Source organism: Stegostoma tigrinum, chromosome 9 (genome assembly GCF_030684315.1).
Source record: "Stegostoma tigrinum isolate sSteTig4 chromosome 9, sSteTig4.hap1, whole genome shotgun sequence".
NCBI classification, from domain to species: domain Eukaryota; kingdom Metazoa; phylum Chordata; class Chondrichthyes; order Orectolobiformes; family Stegostomatidae; genus Stegostoma; species Stegostoma tigrinum.
Window position 1 is genome coordinate 28,097,967 of NC_081362.1, and position 20,665 is coordinate 28,118,631.

The 20,665-nt window shown below is 41.5% G+C and overlaps 1 protein-coding gene across 10 annotated transcripts in view; it reads left to right on the forward strand.

Annotated features, from left to right (window-relative positions):
* Window positions 1–20,665, forward strand: part of LOC125454586 (unconventional myosin-VI) — a 224,848-nt gene that overhangs the window by 76,096 nt on the left and 128,087 nt on the right. For 9 of the 10 annotated variants that reach the window (XR_009446140.1, XM_048535510.2, XM_059648454.1 and 6 more), the window contains one exon: window positions 9,269–9,419. Coding sequence is in view for 9 of the 10 variants with exons in the window: in XM_048535510.2 (XP_048391467.1) it covers window positions 9,303–9,419 (117 nt within the window). In the remaining variant the exon portion in view is untranslated. Of the gene's footprint in view, window positions 1–595; window positions 614–9,268; window positions 9,420–20,665 lie in introns of those variants that run through there. The other variant, XM_059648451.1, reaches the window with a different exon arrangement.

The following is a 20,665-nucleotide window of genomic DNA, read 5'->3' on the forward strand; positions in this document are numbered from 1 at the left end:
AGCACATGTTAAAGAAGGATGTGAATGCACGTGCAAAAATGTTGAGAATAGCTCTAAAGATGAAGGATTTCATTTATGTGTATAGATTGGAGAAATTGGGGCTGTTCTCCCAGGACAAATGAAGATTTGGACAGGCTTCGATGGTATAATCTTGAAGGATCTGGACAAATTAGGTAGAATTCCTTACCAAAGAGGAAGGCTTGAGAACAGGAGAACCAAACACAACTTGTTGGTCAAGATCCTGAAAGTAGGCCTTGAGTGGTGGAGACAAATTCAATTGTGGCCTTCGAAACAGGATTGGATAATAGACTGGTAATTTGCTTGAGTTTTTCTTTATTACAATATAAAATGTAGGCATTTGTGGAAGGCCAGTATTTATTACCTGTCCCTAATTGCTTTTGAATTAGACAATTTCTGATGGTAATTGAGTTAACCACATTGAGTCTTATTCATTGTAATAAGTCTCACTGACACTCGTCTTATATTCCAGATTTATTAATTGAATTTTAATTCCATCAGCTGTCGGGACTACAAATGCTGGAGAATCTGAGATAACTAGGTGTAGAGCTGGATGAACACAGCAGGCCGAGCAGCATGGTGATATTTGAAAAAGGTGATCCCTGTAGCTTCATTCTGGGCCTCTGGGTTAGTTGAGTGACCTTAGCATTGGGCCACCATCTTCCTTTGGGTTACTGGGTAAAGATGGATAAGTAGCACTGGCTGAGTTGCTCTTTCTAAGAGTTGGCATGTACACAATAGGCTGAATGATTGGTTCTGCACTGTCAACATTTTTAAAAAAATTACTTTTAATCACCCTGCTCCATCACTTACTGATGCAATTCCTAGGGTGTGTGTAATTTGAACTAAGGCTGTCTGGCCCAGCGGTAGAGCCGCTATCATTGTATGAGTATTTACAGAGAGACTGTCTCGATCTGTGTGCTAACCCATGTGAAGTGCTTGGGTAGAATCCAGCAGACATTCCTTTCTGTTTGAGTTTTGTTGCTAGTGTTGTGTACACAATGCTAATATGAGAGCTATTATTTTAAAGCAGTTTGCTTTTGGTGTTTGAGCAAGAACTGCAGATGCTGGAGAATCTGAGATAACAAGGTGTAGAGCTGGATGAACACAGCAGGCCAAGCAGCATTAGAGGAGCAGGAAGGCTGATGTTTCTTCAGAAGAAGCATCTAGGCCTGAAATGTCAGCCTTGCTGCTTGGGCTGCTGTGCTCATCCAGCTTCTACACCTTGTTAACTCTGCTTTTTATGTTTCCTGTGTTACTAATTTCAGATGGCTGGAATCTTTTGAGCCCAATGATTTGCTTACCTAACTTACAAATTCTTCATATACCTGGAATTTTTGACAGAAGTTTTGATAGGGTAGATGAGGCAAAATGCTTTCTGCTGGTAGAAGAATCAGTAACTGGGCATTACATATTTTAAAAAAAACACAGGGTAGCAGGGGGAGCGTAATTTTTTGGTTACTGCTGTTTTATCGTGATCCGGAGTGCATAGCCTGAAGAGGTGGTGGAAGCAGATTCAGAAGGGGAAAGTGCAGAGTGAAGGCATAACTGGCATCACTTAATGAGCTAGCACAAATATGATAGACCAAATGACCCCTCTGTACTGCAACGCCAAATTCATCCATCAAGTTGTTTTCTGTTCTTTAGTTTCCTGGATCTTTTCAGTAAATCAAACTTATTTCTACTTCTTTGCATTGAGTAGACACAAATTGTTTCTCTTCTGCGCATCCAGCAACTTCCTCTTCTCTTCATCTCACATCATGCCTTTTGTATATTGAAGAATTACAACCCATCTTTCCAGGTTCAAGAGCCAGGAGCAATGTTTGGTAGGAATTGTGTTTTTGTATTAGATCTGTATTAGATTTGTATCAATACAGAAGAAGCTTAATCTTGGATCAGCTGTATCTGTTTGTACTACAGGCATCAATATGGAAAATTCTCCATTTGTCACTGTTTACTTGGATTCTCTTTTCTTGAATAAATGCGGGTGGGGTAGGATTAGGGAGAATCATAAGAGATTGTGTTCTACGTAAGTATATCAAGTGTAAGAGGATAATCCGGGAAGGAGTAAGGCCCGTTAGTGACCAAGGGAGCAATCCCTCTGTGGTACCAGAGGCCCTTTTATAGGGTGTTAAATAAGTATTTCAGATCTGCCTTCACGGTGGGAGAAGGAGGATGTAGATACAGAATTCCGAAAGACGGACTGAGTTTTTTGAGCAGTTCAACATAAGGAGTGAGGAGATATTTGGTGAGCTTAAAAAATGAAGTAGTATCCAGATCTGGACAGGTTGTATCTGAGCCTGTTTTGTGGATATGAGGGAAGAAATTAATAGGCTCTGATCTAAATTTTTACTTCCTGTCTGACCACGAGAGGCCGCAAAGGACTACAAGACAGCTAATATGGTTCTGCTTTTCAAAAAGTGTGGTAGAGATAAATCGGGGATTTACAGACTAATGAGTCTTGCATGAGCGGTAGAGAAACTGTTGAGGTAAATTTCTGAAGGAGCAAATTAGTCTCCAGTTGGAGAGACAGTGATTGATTAGGGGGTAGTCAGCATTGCTATGTCAGAGGGAGGTCATACCTAACAAATCGGTTGGAATTTTTCGAGGTGGCCATCAGTTGTGTCGATGAGGATAGTGCAGTTGATATAATTTAAATGGATTCCAGCAAAGCTTCTAAAAAGGCCTTGCATGGGAGACTGACAGGAAGGTAAGAGCGCATGGGATCTAAAAGTTGGATTCAGAATTGGCTTAATGCATGAGACAGAGGGTGGTAGAAGTCTGTTTGTGCGTTTGGCGGCCAGTGTCTAGCGGCCTACCACAGGGATCTGGCCACCGGAAGGCTGTGATTGCACTGGAGGGGCTGCAGAAGAGATTCACCAGGCTGTTTCAGTAATAGTAGGAACTGCAGATGCTGGAGAATCTGAGATAACTAGGTGTAGAGCTGGATGAACACAGCAGGCCAAGCAGCATCAGAGGAGAAGGAAGGCTGACGTTTTGGGTCTAGACCCTTCTTCAGAAATGGGGGAGGGGAAGTGGAAGGTGGTTCTGATATAAATAGGGAAAGGGGGGAGGCAGATAGAAGATGGATAGAGGAGAAGATAGTTGGAGAGGAGACAGACAGGCCAAAGAGGTGGGAATGGAGCCAGTAAAGGTGAGTGTAGGTGGGGAGTTAGGTCAGTCCAGGGAGGACGTACAGGTCAAGCGGGTGGGATGAGGTTAGTAGGCAGGAGATGGGGCTGGGGCTTGAGGTGGGAGGAGGGACAAGTTGGGGAGATGGGAATGAGCTGGGCTGGTTTTGGCATGCGGTAGGGGGAGGGGAGATTTTGAAGCTCGTGAAGTCCACATTGATACCATTGGGCTGCAGGGTTCTCAAACGGAATGAGGTGCTGTTCCTGCAACCTTCAGGTGGCATTATTGTGGCACTGCAGGAGGCCCAAGATGGACATGTCGTCTGAGGATCGGGAGGGGGAGTTGAAATGGTTTGTGACTGGGAGGCGCAGTTGTTTATTGCGAACTGAGCGTAGGTGTTCTGCAAAGCAGTCCCCAGGCCTCTGCTTGGTTTCCCCAATGTAGAGGAGTCCACAACAGGAATAGCTGATGCAGTATACCACATAAGCAGATGCTCACCTGCACGTCTGTTAGATGTGGAAATTTTTGTGGCCTGGGATGGGGGTGAGGGGGAGGGGGTGGGGGGGGAGGTATAGGGGCAGGTCTAGCACTTCCTGTGGTTGCAGGGAAAAGTGCCGGGTGTGGTGGGGCTGGAAGAGTGGAGCGGACAAGGGAGTCACTGAGAGAGTGGTCCCTCCGAAAAGTAGATAAGGATGGGGAGGGAAAAATGTCTTTGGAAGGGTCAGATTGCAGATGGCGGAAGTGTCGGAGGATGATGCGTTGGATGCAGAGGTTGGTGGGGGCGGTATGTGAGGCTGTTGTCTGGCATAGAGCATTTCAGCGACAAAGAACCTGGATAGGCTCGGATTGCTTTCTTTGGAGCAGAGAAGGCTGTGAGGTATGGAAGAGTGGATAGAAAGCTGCTGTTCTCCCACCTGACTTTAAATAGCCAATAGCAAAGGGACATAATTTTTAAGGTGAGGTGTCGGAGGTTTGGAGAGAATTTGAAGAATTTCTTTTTTATGCAAAAGGTGTTAGAACTCTGGAATGTACTGTCTGGGAGTGGTTGAAGTGGGGCACCTCTTTTTTCAAAAGAACATACATGAGCACTTGGAAGGCCATGACATTGAGAGCTATGGACCAAGCGCTGGAAAATGGGGCTAGTGTAGATTTAATATAGTTTTTGATAGTAGAGACTCAATTTTGTACAACTCAACGTAGTGGCTGTTCAGTCAGTATCTCACTGAGATCCTAATGCAATTCACATTGTTACTTTCAAATGTGGAGACTGTTGCAGAGGCACTTTTTGAAACATTAAGGAGTTTCAGTAACAACTGTTGAGCTATGGTTTGTTATTAATGGCTGACCAACTGGCATGACTATCATTAAAGAAGCATGAGCAGGTAGACCCATAGTTAACACTGGCACTTTTTTAGTACTAACAACCATCAACTGATGTGGCTGATATCTTAAAGGGGGGAATCCCAAAGGGACCCTTCCTGATTAAGTAGCAGGAAGCACATCAGTGCTCCGCTAGTAAATGGTACAGCTCCAACTCTTAAATTCAGAGATACTGCTGGAGTTCTAAGGTCATTGAACCTCAGTGAGGTATTCACATGAGGTTAGTGTGCATTCCCTTTTGGGAAAAACCAGAATTGCAATGGATTTCGCAGTAACTTCTTTCAGGGACGGTTAGACATAATCATGTGCTTCTATACTTCAGACACTTCTCTGATTTTAAAAGTATGGTTATGATGAAAATTGCCAATGATTTTATACAGAAGAAACCCTTAAATATTATTGAGATCAATGACTTGTTAATTTGTTTTTAATGAATAGTTGAGGGATGACTGGCACCATCAGAGTTTTCTGTTATTAAATTAGTACACTGGAATTTTTAAGATATAATTCAACTGGCTGTACAGGCTTCACAATAGAATAGAATAGAATAGTTCATGGCATCGTTGGTGCTTTTTTAATGGTAGATAGAACCAGTTATTTCTAATTATCTCTTGCCATATGGGCAGCAAGGTCAGTATTGATTGCCCAACCTGAGATACCCTTGAGAAGCAAGTAATAAGTTCTTTCCAAACTACTATAGTCCATGTATTGCAAAAAATTACCACAGTACTCCTAGGTTAGGGTTGCCAAGACTTTGAGTGGTTTGAAGGGGAGCCTGGTGGTAATGCTTCCATGTTACCTAATACTCTGTTCTCGCACACCACCACTGCCGCCCACCCCACCCCACCCCACTACTTTCAGAGAGCAGCAGTGAATCAAAACCATCAATGTGGTCCTGGCAAACAAATAACATGCGTTGTGCATTAATCGCATTAACTAGGTAACGAATTTGCCTTGTCAAATAATTCTGTAATACACTAGCAGAACAACTAATCTTTCTGCTTCCAGTGGGCACTTCAGTCTTTTAGGACCTTTTAAAGTGAGTCTTTGTTCACTGTGTTCAGAATTTGAGTCTTTTTTTGGTTCAGTTGCTTGCTTTTTAGAAGATGCAAACTAAAATTGGTCCTTAGTGACGAGAGATAACACGGTGTAGAGCTTGATGAACACAGCAGGCCAAGCAGCATCAGAGGAGCAGGAAAGTTGACGTTTTGGGTTGAGACCCTTCTTCAGGTAATGTGACCCCTTCGTGACTAGAACTGTTCAGTTTGCAGGGCAAGAACTGAATTGAAGTTCTCCTAGCATGCACAAGTGAAATTACAAGGCAAAGCAAATTGATAAATAGAAATAATACATCTGCTGGAGCGCAGTAATTCCCGATCCAGTGAATATCATCCATGTGTACCATAGTAAGTTCATTTGCTGGTGACAGATGTGGCAGTAGTGTCTTCCAAAAATTCATGGATTTGTGTTTCACATCAGCATGTGTCATCTCTACACAGGACTGCATTGCAGACACTACCTTTCAGATGCGATGTTTGAAGTCCCAAGTGAAATACAAGATTCCATGTAACTAATGAGCTCTACATCTGTCCTGACTAACCTTTTGTCCTGCAGTCAAAATCGTGAGACCTGTGGTCTGTTGAATGCCATTTTGAGTATTTATTGAAGGAAAATGTAGGAAAATATCGAATAAGATGATTTATATTTTTCATTATTTGGTCATTTATCGCAATGTTGTTTGTGGAACTTTGCTGTGTACAAAATGGCTCGAGAGTTCTTTCATTGCAACTGTAAATACACTTCAGTACTTGGTTGTGGGACACATTGGAATTTCCTGAGAGCATGAAAGGCACCCTATAAAGGCAAACTGCTTCTGTCCTTTATTTCTGATTGGTATGCATGTTGCATCCCAATTATGCAAAGACCTTGCAGTGAAGTAGAGCCATGAATATAATTTTAATGAACTTGTCACACTGAATGATATGTTTACAGTTGAAGTATAAAGACTGACGACAAATCCATTGTAGAAGATTGGGCGAAATCCCAATTAACCTGCTCCATGAGAATCAAGACAGTACTGTCGGAAAGGCTAGGTTCAGCGAGTGCTTATATAGCTATCTTGGGTGGGAGGAAGGGGAGATTGGACCAGAGTTGAGTGTGCTGTAGTTGGCAGAAAGAAGTATGTGGGGGTTTAATAATTGCTCAGGAGTTAGGCTAGGTATTTAATAATCTAATTTTTCCTGGGTAACTACTTTACTTCATTGGAATCCTCCCAAGTCTCCACAATTTTAAACTCTGACTTTCCAGGCATAGTAGAATCACCCAGCAGAATTAAACTCCCCAGGCAATTCCTTCAGTGTGCTAGGATGAGGATTCTGACAGTGTCCCTGTTGCACAACTCCTATCTGAGCTGGACTAATGACTGTCTGTCTGTCTGGTAATGGACGATCCAGGCCCCTTTTTTTTAAACTTTGCACTTGCATTGCCACAGGTCCTGCTTTAGAATATTATGCCTTTGAGTTGTTCTGACCTATGTGGTCCTGCTTATTTGGTTACACCTTTTTGCTTCTGAGTCAGAAGGTTCCAGATTCAAAACTTTCTCCAGGACTGGAGCACAATCCACCAGTACCATAGTAAGAGTGTCCCAGGTTTTTTTAAACGTGGTTGCACAGAGATTGGACGTGTTGGTTTATAATCCTCTTCCAAATGTCTCCAGATTCTGGCAAGGTCCTGGCAGATTTGATAAACAAAAATATTAAATTGGCAGTTAAGAAAGGAGAGAAATAGAAAGCAAGTGGCTATAAGCCAGTTTGCCTGACATCTGTCATTTGGAAAATGCTAGAATCCATTATTTAAGGAAGTGTGGTGAACGTAGAGAATCATAGCTGGGCCAGAGTCGATTATGCCTTTGTGAAAGGGGAATTTTGCTTGACAAATTTATTAGAGATTCTTGAGGATGTGATGAACACTTGCATAAATATTGTACATTAAGATTTCTAAAGACCACCTTTTAAGGTGTCAGATATGAGATTATTACACAAGGTGCTGGAAGTGATGTATGACTGGTTAGCTAACAAGAAGCAGTGCGGTTACTTGGGTCATTTTAAGACTGGCAAACTGTGACTAATGAAATGCTGTAGGGATCTGTGCTGTGATCGAAACTGTTTATGATCTACGGTAGTGACTTGGACGAAGGAATCAATTTTATCCTGTTAGGATGGGTAGGAAACAGTTCTTTTGTAATTCAGAACTTCAACATTGCTGAAAAGAGAGACCTATATTGCAGAAACATTTTTGTCTTGCACTCCTTAGGGCAGGTGCAAGAGTAACCCCCCCCATCCTCTAAATCTGTCAGCATTACCCATCTCTTTGCAAATCAACTCTTGACCCCATTGTCCCTGCTGACTACTAATCCCATCTTCAACTCCCCTTCTCCACAATGCCTCTTGTATGTTATTTCAAGCTGGGACAACAGAAATCAGTCAGGCCCTTAGCCGATTTACATCAAGGTCATTTTGTCTTACCTTGTGATATTATGTTGTGCCAATGGATATCATTAACACACCTATTAAAATTGCCTAATTTAAAAATAGTGATGATGTGATGGTAATTAGTCATTTCATGCAGTAATTTAACTAAATAAAACTGTTGATTTAGAGAAGATTTCCTCTGCCACATTCAATGAATTCATGGCTGATCTGTGAGCATATTTTTTCCACAACTGTGCCCAATGTTGCTTAATACCTGCTGAATTTACCCATATAATTGTGATTTAGTCAATAAATCGGTGTAGGAAATGTCTAAAGCCATTGCTATAAAACCACCATTTTTTAAATCCACCTACTTTTTTGTCCAAAACATCATTTTTTTTTGTTTTGGCCATGTTTCTCAGCTTATCAAAAATAATCTGTTTAACTTCTTACTTGTTCCCATGATTCTGCGATTTAGAGAACTTTTTTTATTAGCTCATCATTAAGAGGGTGAAAAAGACACCTTGTTCTTTAAATTTCTGAAGAAAGGTCCAGGCCCAAAACATCAGCTTTCCTGCTCCTGAGGTCGCTTGGCCTGCTGTGTTCATCCAGGTTTACACCTCGTTATCTCTTGTTATATAAATATTTGTCTTGTTTACTGGTTTATGACCTTTGAGAAAAGCCATTGAAATGGAAAACTTGTATTGAAATGTTCATTCGTCTTCAAATTGTGACATGACTTCACCTCTCCCTTCACCAGTTACATAGTCTTTGCCATTTTTCAGCTCTTCAATTTCACCTGACAGCACTAATATTATTCTTGTTCTCGACCACCAACTTCCCCACCCCATTCCAAGTTTTCCATCACCCTTGGTTATAGATTTGACCACAGTGCACCATTGTCTTTATCACTTTGTCACCCTGTCACCTTCCTTTCAAATTACTTCTGGAGACACTTGTTGATTTTACTTTTTACTTTTTCTTTCCTTCGGTCCCCTCATTTTCTTCCAGCTCAAGTGCAAGGAGCTCAAAGGCACCACTGTACACGTGAAATATACTACAGTAAGACTTAGAGTGCACAGAATTTAGGACAGTACTATACAGGAACAGGCAATTTGGCCTACCATGACTGTGCTGATCATGATGTCATTTTAAAGTAATCCTACTTGATAGAAACCATTTTAAATTGCTAGTGCAGTGTGCATAAGATGCATGTGCTTTTTTTATAAAATGCATAAACCTACTTGTCTGTGTTTTTGTTTTCTTAGCCTAGGAAATCGTGGTAAGTTCTGAAAAGTGAGCATGGACGACGGGAAGCCTGTGTGGGCTCCACATCCCTTGGATGGGTTCCAGCTGGGTTCCATTATTGACATTGGTGTTGACTCATTAACAATTGAACCTTTGAATCAAAGAAACAAGGTGAGCATGATACTGAAATATCATTTAAGTTGGTTATCCCCAAGCTGTGTAATTTTTTACTGAAAGGAAATTCTGCACTTTATTTGAATACTTTCAGTAAATTGTGAACGTGCCATTGACAGTAGTTCAAGCCAAAGTGCTATTCATTGGCTGTGAAACGTTTAGGGACATCCTGAGAGCATTAGAAGAAATATGTCAGGTTCACACTGATTTGAGTCTGTGGAGGATTATTGCATGTGCTGGTACAGGACAGTGAACGACATTGGTGAGTTACAAGATCAATCCACAGTAGTGCTACCAGTCTAGATGTAATTTTCCTGTCACATGCCGGAAGTAGTTGTTAGCATTATTCCTTGGGGCCATTTTAACAGTGGTCTTAAATCTGGACATTGGATTTTCTGTTGAAGGATTTAGTTCCTTCCCATTCACTCTGCCAAGGGCTCATACAATTTCTTACATCTCAATCAAAACTCATATCAAATTCACGTACTTCAAAGAAAACAACCCAGTCCATGCAATTTTTCCTTGGAGCCGAAACTCTCCATTTGTGAGCAACATCCTTTATACATTTCCTCTGCATGCTACAAATTGTGATCTCTCACTTTCTTTTAATATGATGACCAGAAATCTAGCCATAACCTACAGAGTGATGATACAATTCCAATGTCACCTTCCTGCTTTACATTCCTTGACTAGGTTTGAGTTATAGGGAGAGGCTGAATTGGCTGAAGCTTATGCCCTGGAGTGTTGGAGGCTGAGGGATGACTTAGAGGTTTATAAAATCACAGCGGGCACAGACGGGGTAAATAGCCAAGGTCTTTTTCCTAGGATGGGGTAAGTCCATAAACTAGAAGGCCTAGGTTTAAGGGGAGAATGGAAAGATTTGAAAAGGACCGGAAGGGTAACTTCTCATGCAGAGGCAGTCACGTGTGGAATGAGCTGACATGGGAAACAGTGGGGGGAGTACAAGTACAAGATTTAAAAGCCACCTAGATGGGTATATGAATAGGAATGGTTTTGAGGGATATGAGCCAAATGCTGGCAAATGGGACTAAGTTATATTGGGGTATTTGGCCAGCATGGACAAGTTGGACCAGAGCGTTTGATTCCATGCTGTAGGATTCTGACTCAATAATAAATACAAGTATCCTTTTGACTTCTTGACCATCAATGATCTGTGGATGTGTGTGGGGGAAATTGTCTCTCTCAAACTTGATTTGAGTTTTTCTTTTGAGTAAGTAACCAAAAAGACTGAGGGCAGACCAGTAGATGTGGTCAATATGGACTTTAATAAAGCCTTTGATAATGTTCTGCACAGTAGACTGATTTAGTTAAGTTAGATCATATGGGTTCAGGGAGAGCTTATCAATTGAATACAAAATTGGCTTGACAGTAGGAGACCGAGCATGGTGAAGAGTTACTTTTCAGACTGGAGGCATGTGACCAGTGGTGACTTGCAGGGATTGGCACCGGGTCCACTTTTGTCATTTCTATAAGTTATTTTGAGAATTTAGTCGGAATGGTTAGTAAGTTTGCAGATGACACTAAAAGTGATGTAGTCAATAGTGAAGGAAGTTATTGAAGATTACAAAGGGACCTTGATCATTTAGGTCAATGGGTCGAGGAGTGACAGATGGTGTTTAATTTGGATGTATGCAAGGTATTGTATTTTGGTAAAACAAACAAGGGCCGGACCTATGCAGTTAATGTCAGGGCCCTGGGTAGTGCCTTTAACAATGTCAATAAGAATGACCACCCCACAGTCCTTGTGGAGACAAAGTCCTGCCTTCACATTGAGAATACACTTCACCATGTTGCTTTCACTGTGCTGACTGGGATACATATTGAACAGACCTAGCTAGTCAAGGCTGGGAATCCATTTGGCATTGTGGACCAGCACCACCAGCAGACAGATACTTTAACACAATCTGTGACTTCATGGCCTGGCACATCCCCTAGTCAATCACTACCAGCAAGCCTGGTTCAGTGAAGAGTGTACCAGGAGCAACACCGAGTATACCTAATAGCAGGTCGTCAGTCTAGTGAAGCTTTGAATAGGGCTAATTATGTCAAACAGCTTAAGCAGCTCGTGATATGGGGAATGAGGTAATTGTGCAACTATCAGATTAGATTAGGTTCCCTACAGTGTGAAAACAGGCCCTTCGGCCCAACAAGTCCATACCGCCCCTTGGAGCATCCCACCTAGACCCATCCCCTATAACCCACACACCCCTGAACACTACAGGCAATTTGGCATGGCCAATCCACCTAGCCTGCACACCTTTGGACTGTGGGAGGAAACCGGAGCACCTGGAGAAAACCCACGCAGACACGGAGAATATGCAAACTCCGCACAGACAGTTGCCCGAGGCTGAAATCGAACCTGGGTCCCTGGTGCTGTGAAGCTGCAGTGCTAACCACTGAGCCACTGTGCCGCCCCTAAACACAGAAACAAGATAGAGAAGGAAAGCTCCACAAACATCCCCATCCTCAATTATGGGGAGCACAACACCATCAGTGCAAGCTGATGTGCCAGTCTTCAGCCATAAGTGTTAAGTCCATTTCTGCCTCCCCCAGAAGTACACGTTTATCACCATTTACTACTGGATGTGGCAAAGTACAAAGCTTGGATATAATCTGATAGTTGCAGAATTACTTAGTTCCTTCTATCACTAGCTGCTTAAGCTGTTTGGCATATAATTAGCCCTATTTTCTGAAGAAGAGTCTAGCCCCGAAACGTCAGCTTTCCTGCTCCTTTGCTGCTTGGCATACTCTGTTCATCCAGCTCTACACCTTGTTATCTCACGAAAAAGCTGGTTGTGGTTGAGGTCAGTCATCTCAGCCCCAGGGCATTTCTGCAGGAGTTCCTCAGTAGTGTCCGAGGCCCAACCATTTTCAGATGATTCATCTTCCCTCTGTTATGATGTCAGATGTTCATTGATAGTTGTACAATGTTCACCATTTGCCACAGCCCAGAGACTGAAGCAATCCATGTTCAAATATACCAAGACCTGGACAATATCTACCTCTTTATACCAAATGGATTGCAGCAGATTAAGAGGGCAATCACCACCATCTTCTGAGTGGGAATTAGGGATGGGAAGTAATTCCTGGCTTAACCAACTATGCTCAAATCCTATTAATTTTTTTAAAAGGTTGCCTTATCTCCTTTTTTTGAGAAGACATATGTGCAGTATTCACCGAGACCCCTGTCCATTCATTCCACTATTACATACTGTTTCCCTTTGTTTCCAATTGGCCATATTGTTTTGCTTATTTTCTTGCTGTTCGTGTCTGCGGTTTCCATGATTTCACTTGCCAGTTTTTTGTTGTACTTTGACTTTGCTTTCTGAATGCCTTTATTTCCCTTTTTTAAATTTCACCCTGCTTTTTTTATACTCCTGTAAGCTTTCTGCACCGTTGAAATCTATCTGACATTAGTTTCCTTTTTTTTTCTGCTTTAGTCCACTATTCTCTCTGATGTTCAGCTAATCCTGGAATTCTTTTTCCTTTGGGAAAACATTTGTTCTAAAACTCCTTTGTCATCCCTGAAAACCCCTTAACATTCTGACTATTTTAACCTGAAAGTAGTTGTTTCCTTTCACTTCTGTGAAATGGTTTAATAACATTAGGTGTTCCTTGATTTTATAGAACATAGAAAAGTACAGCACAGGACAGGCCCTTCGGCCCACGATGTTGTGCCGTGGGATAATCCTAATCCAAAAATAAAATAACCTAACCTACATTCTCCTCAATTCACTGCTGTCCATGTGCGTGTCCAGCAGCTGCTTAAATGTCACTAATGACTCCGCTTCCACGACTACCCCTGGCAAACTGTTCCATGCGCTCACATCTCTCTGGGTGAAGAACCTCCCTCTGACGTCTCCTCTGTACCTTCCTCCTAACATCTTAAAACACTGACCCCTCGTGGCAGTCAATCCTGCCCTGGGGAAAAATCTCTGGCTATCGACTCTATCCATGCCTCTCATTACCTTGTACACCTCGATCAGGTCACCTCTCTTCCTCCTTCTCTCCAGAGAGAAAAGTCCGAGCTCAGTCAACCTCTCCTCGTAAGACAAACCCTCCAGTCCAGGCAGCATCCTGGTAAACCTCCTTTGCACCCTCTCCAAAACCTCCATATCTTTCCTATCATGTTTCTGGTCTCGCCTTGTCCTCCATAATCCAGTTTGATTTAATATAGTTATGATTGCTGTTAAAAAGTTCTTCCACAGATATTCTTACACTAATGTAAAACTAAGCCTAGAACTGCTGTTTCTTTTTACTGGGCATATTAAGTACTTACTGCAAAAGTTTCCAGGATATCCCTTGAATTCAGTGCCTTCTACACCTTTTACACTGATATTTATCATTTGCAGTATTAGAATAGATGAATATCTCCTAACAGTTGTATGCCTGTTGTTATAATATTTGTACATAATGAGCTGTAATGTCAATTGGATTCTTCAACATCGTGCTATCAACACCCAGTTTCTTATTTTGTGGGGCATGACAAAACAGTTGTCACATCAAGGTAACTCATCCCTCTCTTTAGCCATGATTTGCTTTTTTTAGGAAGAATTTGAAAACATTTTTTAAATCTTCCAATCCAACCAACAACCTTTCTGCAAAACCCTGTAATCTGGAAAGTTGATGGCAAAACTTTTCCCAAGATTGTATATTGACATTCTGACATTAAAAGACTGACAGTGGTTTTCATATTCCATGCTGGGATCTGAGCACTAGATTTACGCTGACCATTCGGGAATGCTGGAGGTACAATCATTCTGATGCTGTTTGATAAATGCTTGGTAAATGCAGTATAATGTTTGTCCATTTTGGTCACAAAAACAAGAAGGCAGATTGTTATCTGAATGGTCAGAGATATTGGGAACTGCAGATGCTGGAGAATCCAAGATAACAGGGTGTGAAGCTGGATGAACACAGCAGGCCAAGCAGCATCTCAGGACCACAAAAGCTGACGTTTCGGGCCTAGGGTCTAGGCCCGAAACGTCAGCTTTTGTGCTCCTGAGATGCTGCTTGGCCTGCTGTGTTCATCCAGCTTCACACCCTGTTATCTGAATGGTGGCGGTTTAGGAAGAGGTGAGGTGCAGTGAGACTTGGGTGTCTTGGTGGGACAGCCAATGAAGGTTTGCATGTGAAGAAAGCTAATGGCATGCTGCCCTTCATAGTGAGGAGATTTGAGAATCTGAGTAGGGCTGCTGCAGTTATACAGGGCCTTGGTGACGCCACACCTTGTATTGTGCACAGTTTTGCTCTCCTAGTTTGAGGTAGGAAATTCTTGCTGTTGAAGGAGTTGTGAATGTTCATTAGACTGACTCCTGGGATGGTAGGACTGACATGAGGAAAGACTGGATCGACTGGGCTTTTACTTGCTGGAATTTAAGAGGAGGGGGGAATCTCCAGAAATGTATGCAATCCTGATGGGACTAGACAGACTAGATGCAGGAAGAATGTTCCTGAAGTCGGGGAAGTCCAGAACAAGAAGTATACTGTTCAGGACTAAGATAACGAAGGAGTTGTGAACATGTGGAATTCTCTCTCCCAGGAAGCTGTTGTAGTTCAGCTCATTGGATATATTGAAGAGGGAGCTGGACATAGGTTTTGTGGCTAAAGGGATCAAGGGGTATGGGAAGAGAGCAGGAATGGGATACAGTACTAAGATTGATTATGCAATCATGATCATACTGAATTTAGGTGCAGGTCCAAAGGGCTTACTCCTGCACTTATATAAGCATTAAAGCTTCCATTGTACTGTTTCCCCAATGGATTAACCATTTATCTGTAACAGCACAAACTCTTTGTCTGGCCATTCATTCATTGCGATTTGAGGTGGCCATTTTTCAACACAGCAACAGTAATTCCCTGGCCAAAAGCATTTTTGTGATGCTGCCTGGGTGTGAAAGTTAATAAAAGAAATGAGGCTTTTAGTTGGCAAATCTATAGTGAATTAATGACTGCCACAAAAGCTTGTTTAATCTATTATGTCTGTGATTGTGCTAAATAAACAAAAAATAAGGAAACTTATTTGGTGGACATGTAGAACGATGATTTCAGTAATGAATTCTTTTCCTTTTGGGGTTTTGTTCCAGTGCAGGTGCAGGCAACATGAGGACAAATTAGCATATTGTTGTTTGGCATGTAGTTAAAGAATTGTTTATCGATGAGAATCAAATTGAAATTAATTCTCAGAGGAAAAGGTTTCATTATTTGAAATAGATCTCCGTGAAGTGTACATCGTGTGAAACTTAACACTGTTTACCTTGACAGAATGGGGAGAAAATCTGCTTGTCTCTAGGTTTATATCTGTTGAAAATGACTGCATTAGGGGCTAGGCCAGTATTACACTGCTTTCCTGATTCAGCTATTTGATGCCTTCCTCCAGTCGATGTTAGTCAGTTCTGTAAATTTTCAATGTAGGCACTTTACTGACTGGTGGTGACAGCTTCTAACTTTGGTTTCCAGCGTATTGTTTTAAATTGCCAGGTCTGCTGGAAAACGTTTGAGAAACTGAAAGCTTAAAGCCCACATTTCACTTATTTGACTTGTATTCCATGACCTAAAACATTTTACAAGTTGTTTACTGCCCATGGAGAACCTGGATAATTCACAAGTGACTTCACTGCACTAAAATATCTCCCTCACACTGGGGATTTCACATAATGCTGAGCATAACACTTGTTTTTCCTTTTCTACAAAGCTGCCCAGTGTTGTTTATAATGTTGATAACACAACGTTTTGAGTAAATAATTTTGTGAATTTCTGTGACATAGCAATTCGGACATTCTCTCCCACCCACCCCCCCCCCCCCCCCCGCCCCAAACCAAACATCTTTCTCTTTGTGGATTGCTGCTACAATTTCCATAAGCCAAAGACTGTTTAACAGGATAAAAGTCTGTGTTATTGCTAGTTAGTTCCAGCATTTTCTCTTTTCACTTGAGATTTTATTTCAGATTTTGCTGTGTCTGCTGGACATTGGTGGGAAAACATGGATATTGAAAACTAATGCACAGTTGTATTGAATTGTTCAGTGGCGGGTACATTACATACTCTGACAGTGCTGTTTTATCTCAGATCTGTGTGTAGAGGTTAAACATTGTTTCAATATATTTACATATAAAATCATATTGAAGCATGAAAACACAAAAAGTATTACATACAAGAACAATATCCAAGTGCACCTAATATTTACTATTAGTCTGACTGTTTTAAACAATGTAACAAGTGAGCTCTATCTGTTTGTTATCAAGAATATCTTATATTGAGCTGCAATCTGATTTCCACCAACTGAATGAGTGGACGATCTTGAGTGTGTCCGCTGGGTTGTGTCCTTTTTGATGCGAAGATACTCTTTTTGAAGATTATTCTTAAACTATGAAAAAGTCACAATAAACATTGAGCTAATGAAGCATGAACGATGTGGTGTTTTGGTGTTCATACCTGTACAATTAAACTTTCAACCTGTTATATGACAAGATTACACGAGACAATTATTAGCAAGAGATATACACATGGAGCAACAATGGATGCAAACAAAATACTATGGCTCATGCAATCAAGCCTGAATGAAACCAGAAACCCATTTTGGCACATCTATTTTCCATTCTGTACAATAATGAAATCCTGCTTTATGCAGCTGCTTGTTGACCATTTGTAATTTTAATCAAATGAGTTTCCCAGTGATACCATTTCTTATTTGGATTTGCCACAATTATCTGGACATCACAAAATATTGGTAGAAGCTATCATTTATAGTAACAAATATTTTTTTTCTTTGCAGCGCAGTATCCTGTTTAGGCTAATTTGATGGAATTTCCTAATCCTTGTGGTGCCATCAGGTGCATCACTCATTGGCTTTAGTGAAACGTTTGTTTGTTGACAAACTACCAACACTAAAATGGCAGTGAGTAGCATCAAAATCCAGTCCAATAAATACTTGGTTACAGCACCTTGAATGCTGCTGTTTCCAAATTTAGTTTGAGTAATACTGAATTTAACCTTCATTCAGAAGGTCAGGAGGAATGAGATACAGGGGAACTTAGCTGCTTGGATACAGAATTGGCTGGCCAACAGAAGACAGCGAGTGGTAGTAGAAGGAAAATATTCTGCCTGGAAGTCAGTGGTGAGTGGGGTTCCACAGGGCTCTGTCCTTGGGCCTCTACTGTTTGTAATTTTTATTAATGACTTGGACGAGGGGATTGAAGGATGGGTCAGCAAGTTTGCAGACGACACAAAGGTCGGAGGTGTCGTTGACAGTGTAGAGGGCTGTTGTAGGCTGCAGCGGGACATTGACAGGATGCAGAGATGGGCTGAGAGGTGGCAGATGGAGTTCAACCTGGATAAATGCGAGGTGATGCATTTTGGAAGGTCGAATTTGAAAGCTGAGTACAGGATTAAGGATAGGATTCTTGGCAGCGTGGAGGAACAGAGGGATCTTGGTGTGCAGATACATAGATCCCTTAAAATGGCCACCCAAGTGGACAGGGTTGTTAAGAAAGCATATGGTGTTTTGGCTTTCATTAACAGGGGGATTGAGTTTAAGAGTCGTGAGATCTTGTTGCAGCTCTATAAAACTTTGGTTAGACCGCACTTGGAATACTGCGTCCAGTTCTGGGCGCCCTATTATAGGAAAGATGTGGATGCTTTGGAGAGGGTTCAGAGGAGGTTTACCAGGATGCTGCCTGGACTGGAGGGCTTATCTTATGAAGAGAGGTTGACTGAGCTCGGTCTCTTTTCATTGGAGAAAAGGAGGAGGAGAGGGGACCTAATTGAGGTATACAAGATAATGAGAGGCATAGATAGAGTCGATAGCCAGAGACTATTTCCCAGGGCAGAAATGGCTAGCACGAGGGGTCATAGTTTTAAGCTGGTTGGTGGAAAGTATAGAGGGGATGTCAGAGGCAGGTTCTTTACGCAGAGAGTTGTGAGAGCATGGAATGCGTTGCCAGCAGCAGTTGTGGAAGCAAGGTCATTGGGGTCATTTAAGAGACTGCTGGACATGTATATGGTCACAGAAATTTGAGGGTGCATACATGAGGATCAATGGTCGGCACAACATTGTGGGCTGAAGGGCCTGTTCTGTGCTGTACTGTTCTATGTTCTATGTTAACCATCTACCCACACTGTTAACTGTTGCAATCTATTTTGAAATGGCCTTGCTGGAATTCACACATCAAAACAAAACACATGCAATAAGAAATAACTTGATCCTCAACTGCTGAATGAATTGCAATCAGAATAAAGTTCACTGTCTTTAATGTTAGTCACTCAGATTTTAAGAGCACTTTAATCTTTATTAAGTCGCACATGGTTATTTTTCTTCTGAACATTGTTACCTTCGTAGCGTTTTCTTGTGAGGGTAAACTAAATTGCTCCCAAATGTACATTCCTTTTCCCATCTCCCATTTAGCCTTGGGAAATGTTGTTTGTAGTCTTAAAGAAAACAGCTTTTTCGTGCCCGAAGATACTTTGTAAAAGGCTGTACGGATTGCAAAAAAAATCAAGGCCTGTGGTAGCACTAGCTAAATGGGACATTTGGGTTTAACTTGTTTCATCATCTCTAATGTCCTTGAGTGTAGAAATCAGCAGGAATTGAAGAGGCTTGTATGGGGTTTAAAAAAAGGCAAAACTAGTTTTAAAAAGAACACCTAACTTGGTTTCTTGAAATAACATGTTGCTTTTATTCTCCTTCTCTTAGAAACAAGGAATCTCATCTCTTGTCCATCACAGCCAAATGAACTAATCTTGCATGAGAAACCGTATTTACATTCTAATCTGGCACTTCTGTTGAAGTACATTACTCGTCTGCCAGGAGACACTCCATTTCCAATCATTGCATTTTTAATAACCTGAATTTGAGCGCATGCATGATTCTTGCCGGAATGTACCCTGAAACGCCGCCTCCAAATTGTGTACAAGTAATTTTCACACCTTGTGACAACTACTTTATCAGTCATAAGTGAAGCAAGAATCTCAAATTATATAGTACACTTGATATCTTCAGGATGTCCCCATAACTTCCTTTAGATTTTTCAGGATCCAGCACTGGGTTCATTGCTGTTTGTGGTATAATTAAATAATTCACTCTTCAGTGTGAGGTACATAGAAAAGAAGTTTCCAGATGGGTGGAAAATTATGGTTGATCACATGGAAGATAGCTGCAATCTTCTTGAAAATGGCAATAGATTGCCAATGAGCAGGAAAGTGGCAAATGACACTTAGTTTGGTGAAGTGTGAGGTAATTTACTTTGAGGAGGATGGAATGGAGACAGGAATACGCATTTTAAAGGGTAAGATTCTGACTTGGAGGCGTAATGGAACAGAATGACCTTGGGTGTTTGTCTGCAGATTTCTCAAAGTCACGGGATAAGTTCATAAAATGGCCACAAAGGCAATGTGGAGTACTTTTCACTTCAACCCAACATTTAGGATATGAGGACAGAGGTTATACTAGAACTAGTAAAACAGATACAACTGGATTGAAATTCGTTTATATTCTGATTGGGGATGATTGTGGTGGCAGCCCACTGTGAAAATTCATGTTGCTGGCCAATATGCCAGCTTGCTGGCACTGAGATATGCCTGGTCACTTTACTGTTGGTAGAATGGGGACAGCAAAGCTGTCTGACCACAAGTAGTGTGTGACCAATTACACTAGTCAATTTAGATGTCTTGTCAGAATTGCCTCTGGACTGCATGAAAGATGAAAGACCACATGAGGCAAAAGGATGTTAATAGATCTACATATTGTTATGTTGGTTTTTACAAGTCTAACCTCTGTCAGAAATCATCTGGGGCTTTTGAAGGGAGATACATTGTTCTCAAATCTGATATTGCTTCCAGATTTTCATTTGATTCAGGCTGTTCTAAGAACTGAAAATGTCTGAAGTTGGTATTCTTCTCTTTATCAAGGATAGCCCAGTTTATCCCATTGCTGTAGCAGAAATACACGCACTGATCCTACAACTTGTTGTTCCTGGTCATGCAATGACTGTTCAACTTCAGCAGATTCTTCCATCGACAGATTTCCGAAGTATTATCCTTGCTGGCTGCCTGACCATGTGTGATGCATCTGGTCGACTTCTTGAGCTAAGGAAATTAAGATGAAGTGACCATTCTAAAAGTGTGACAGTCTCTGATTCACTTGGTAGTTTGGGCCCTGGTGGGATATTGGCCTTCTCAATCCTCATGTAAATTGTGTTGCCTCATGTAGAGGGTGACGATTGAGT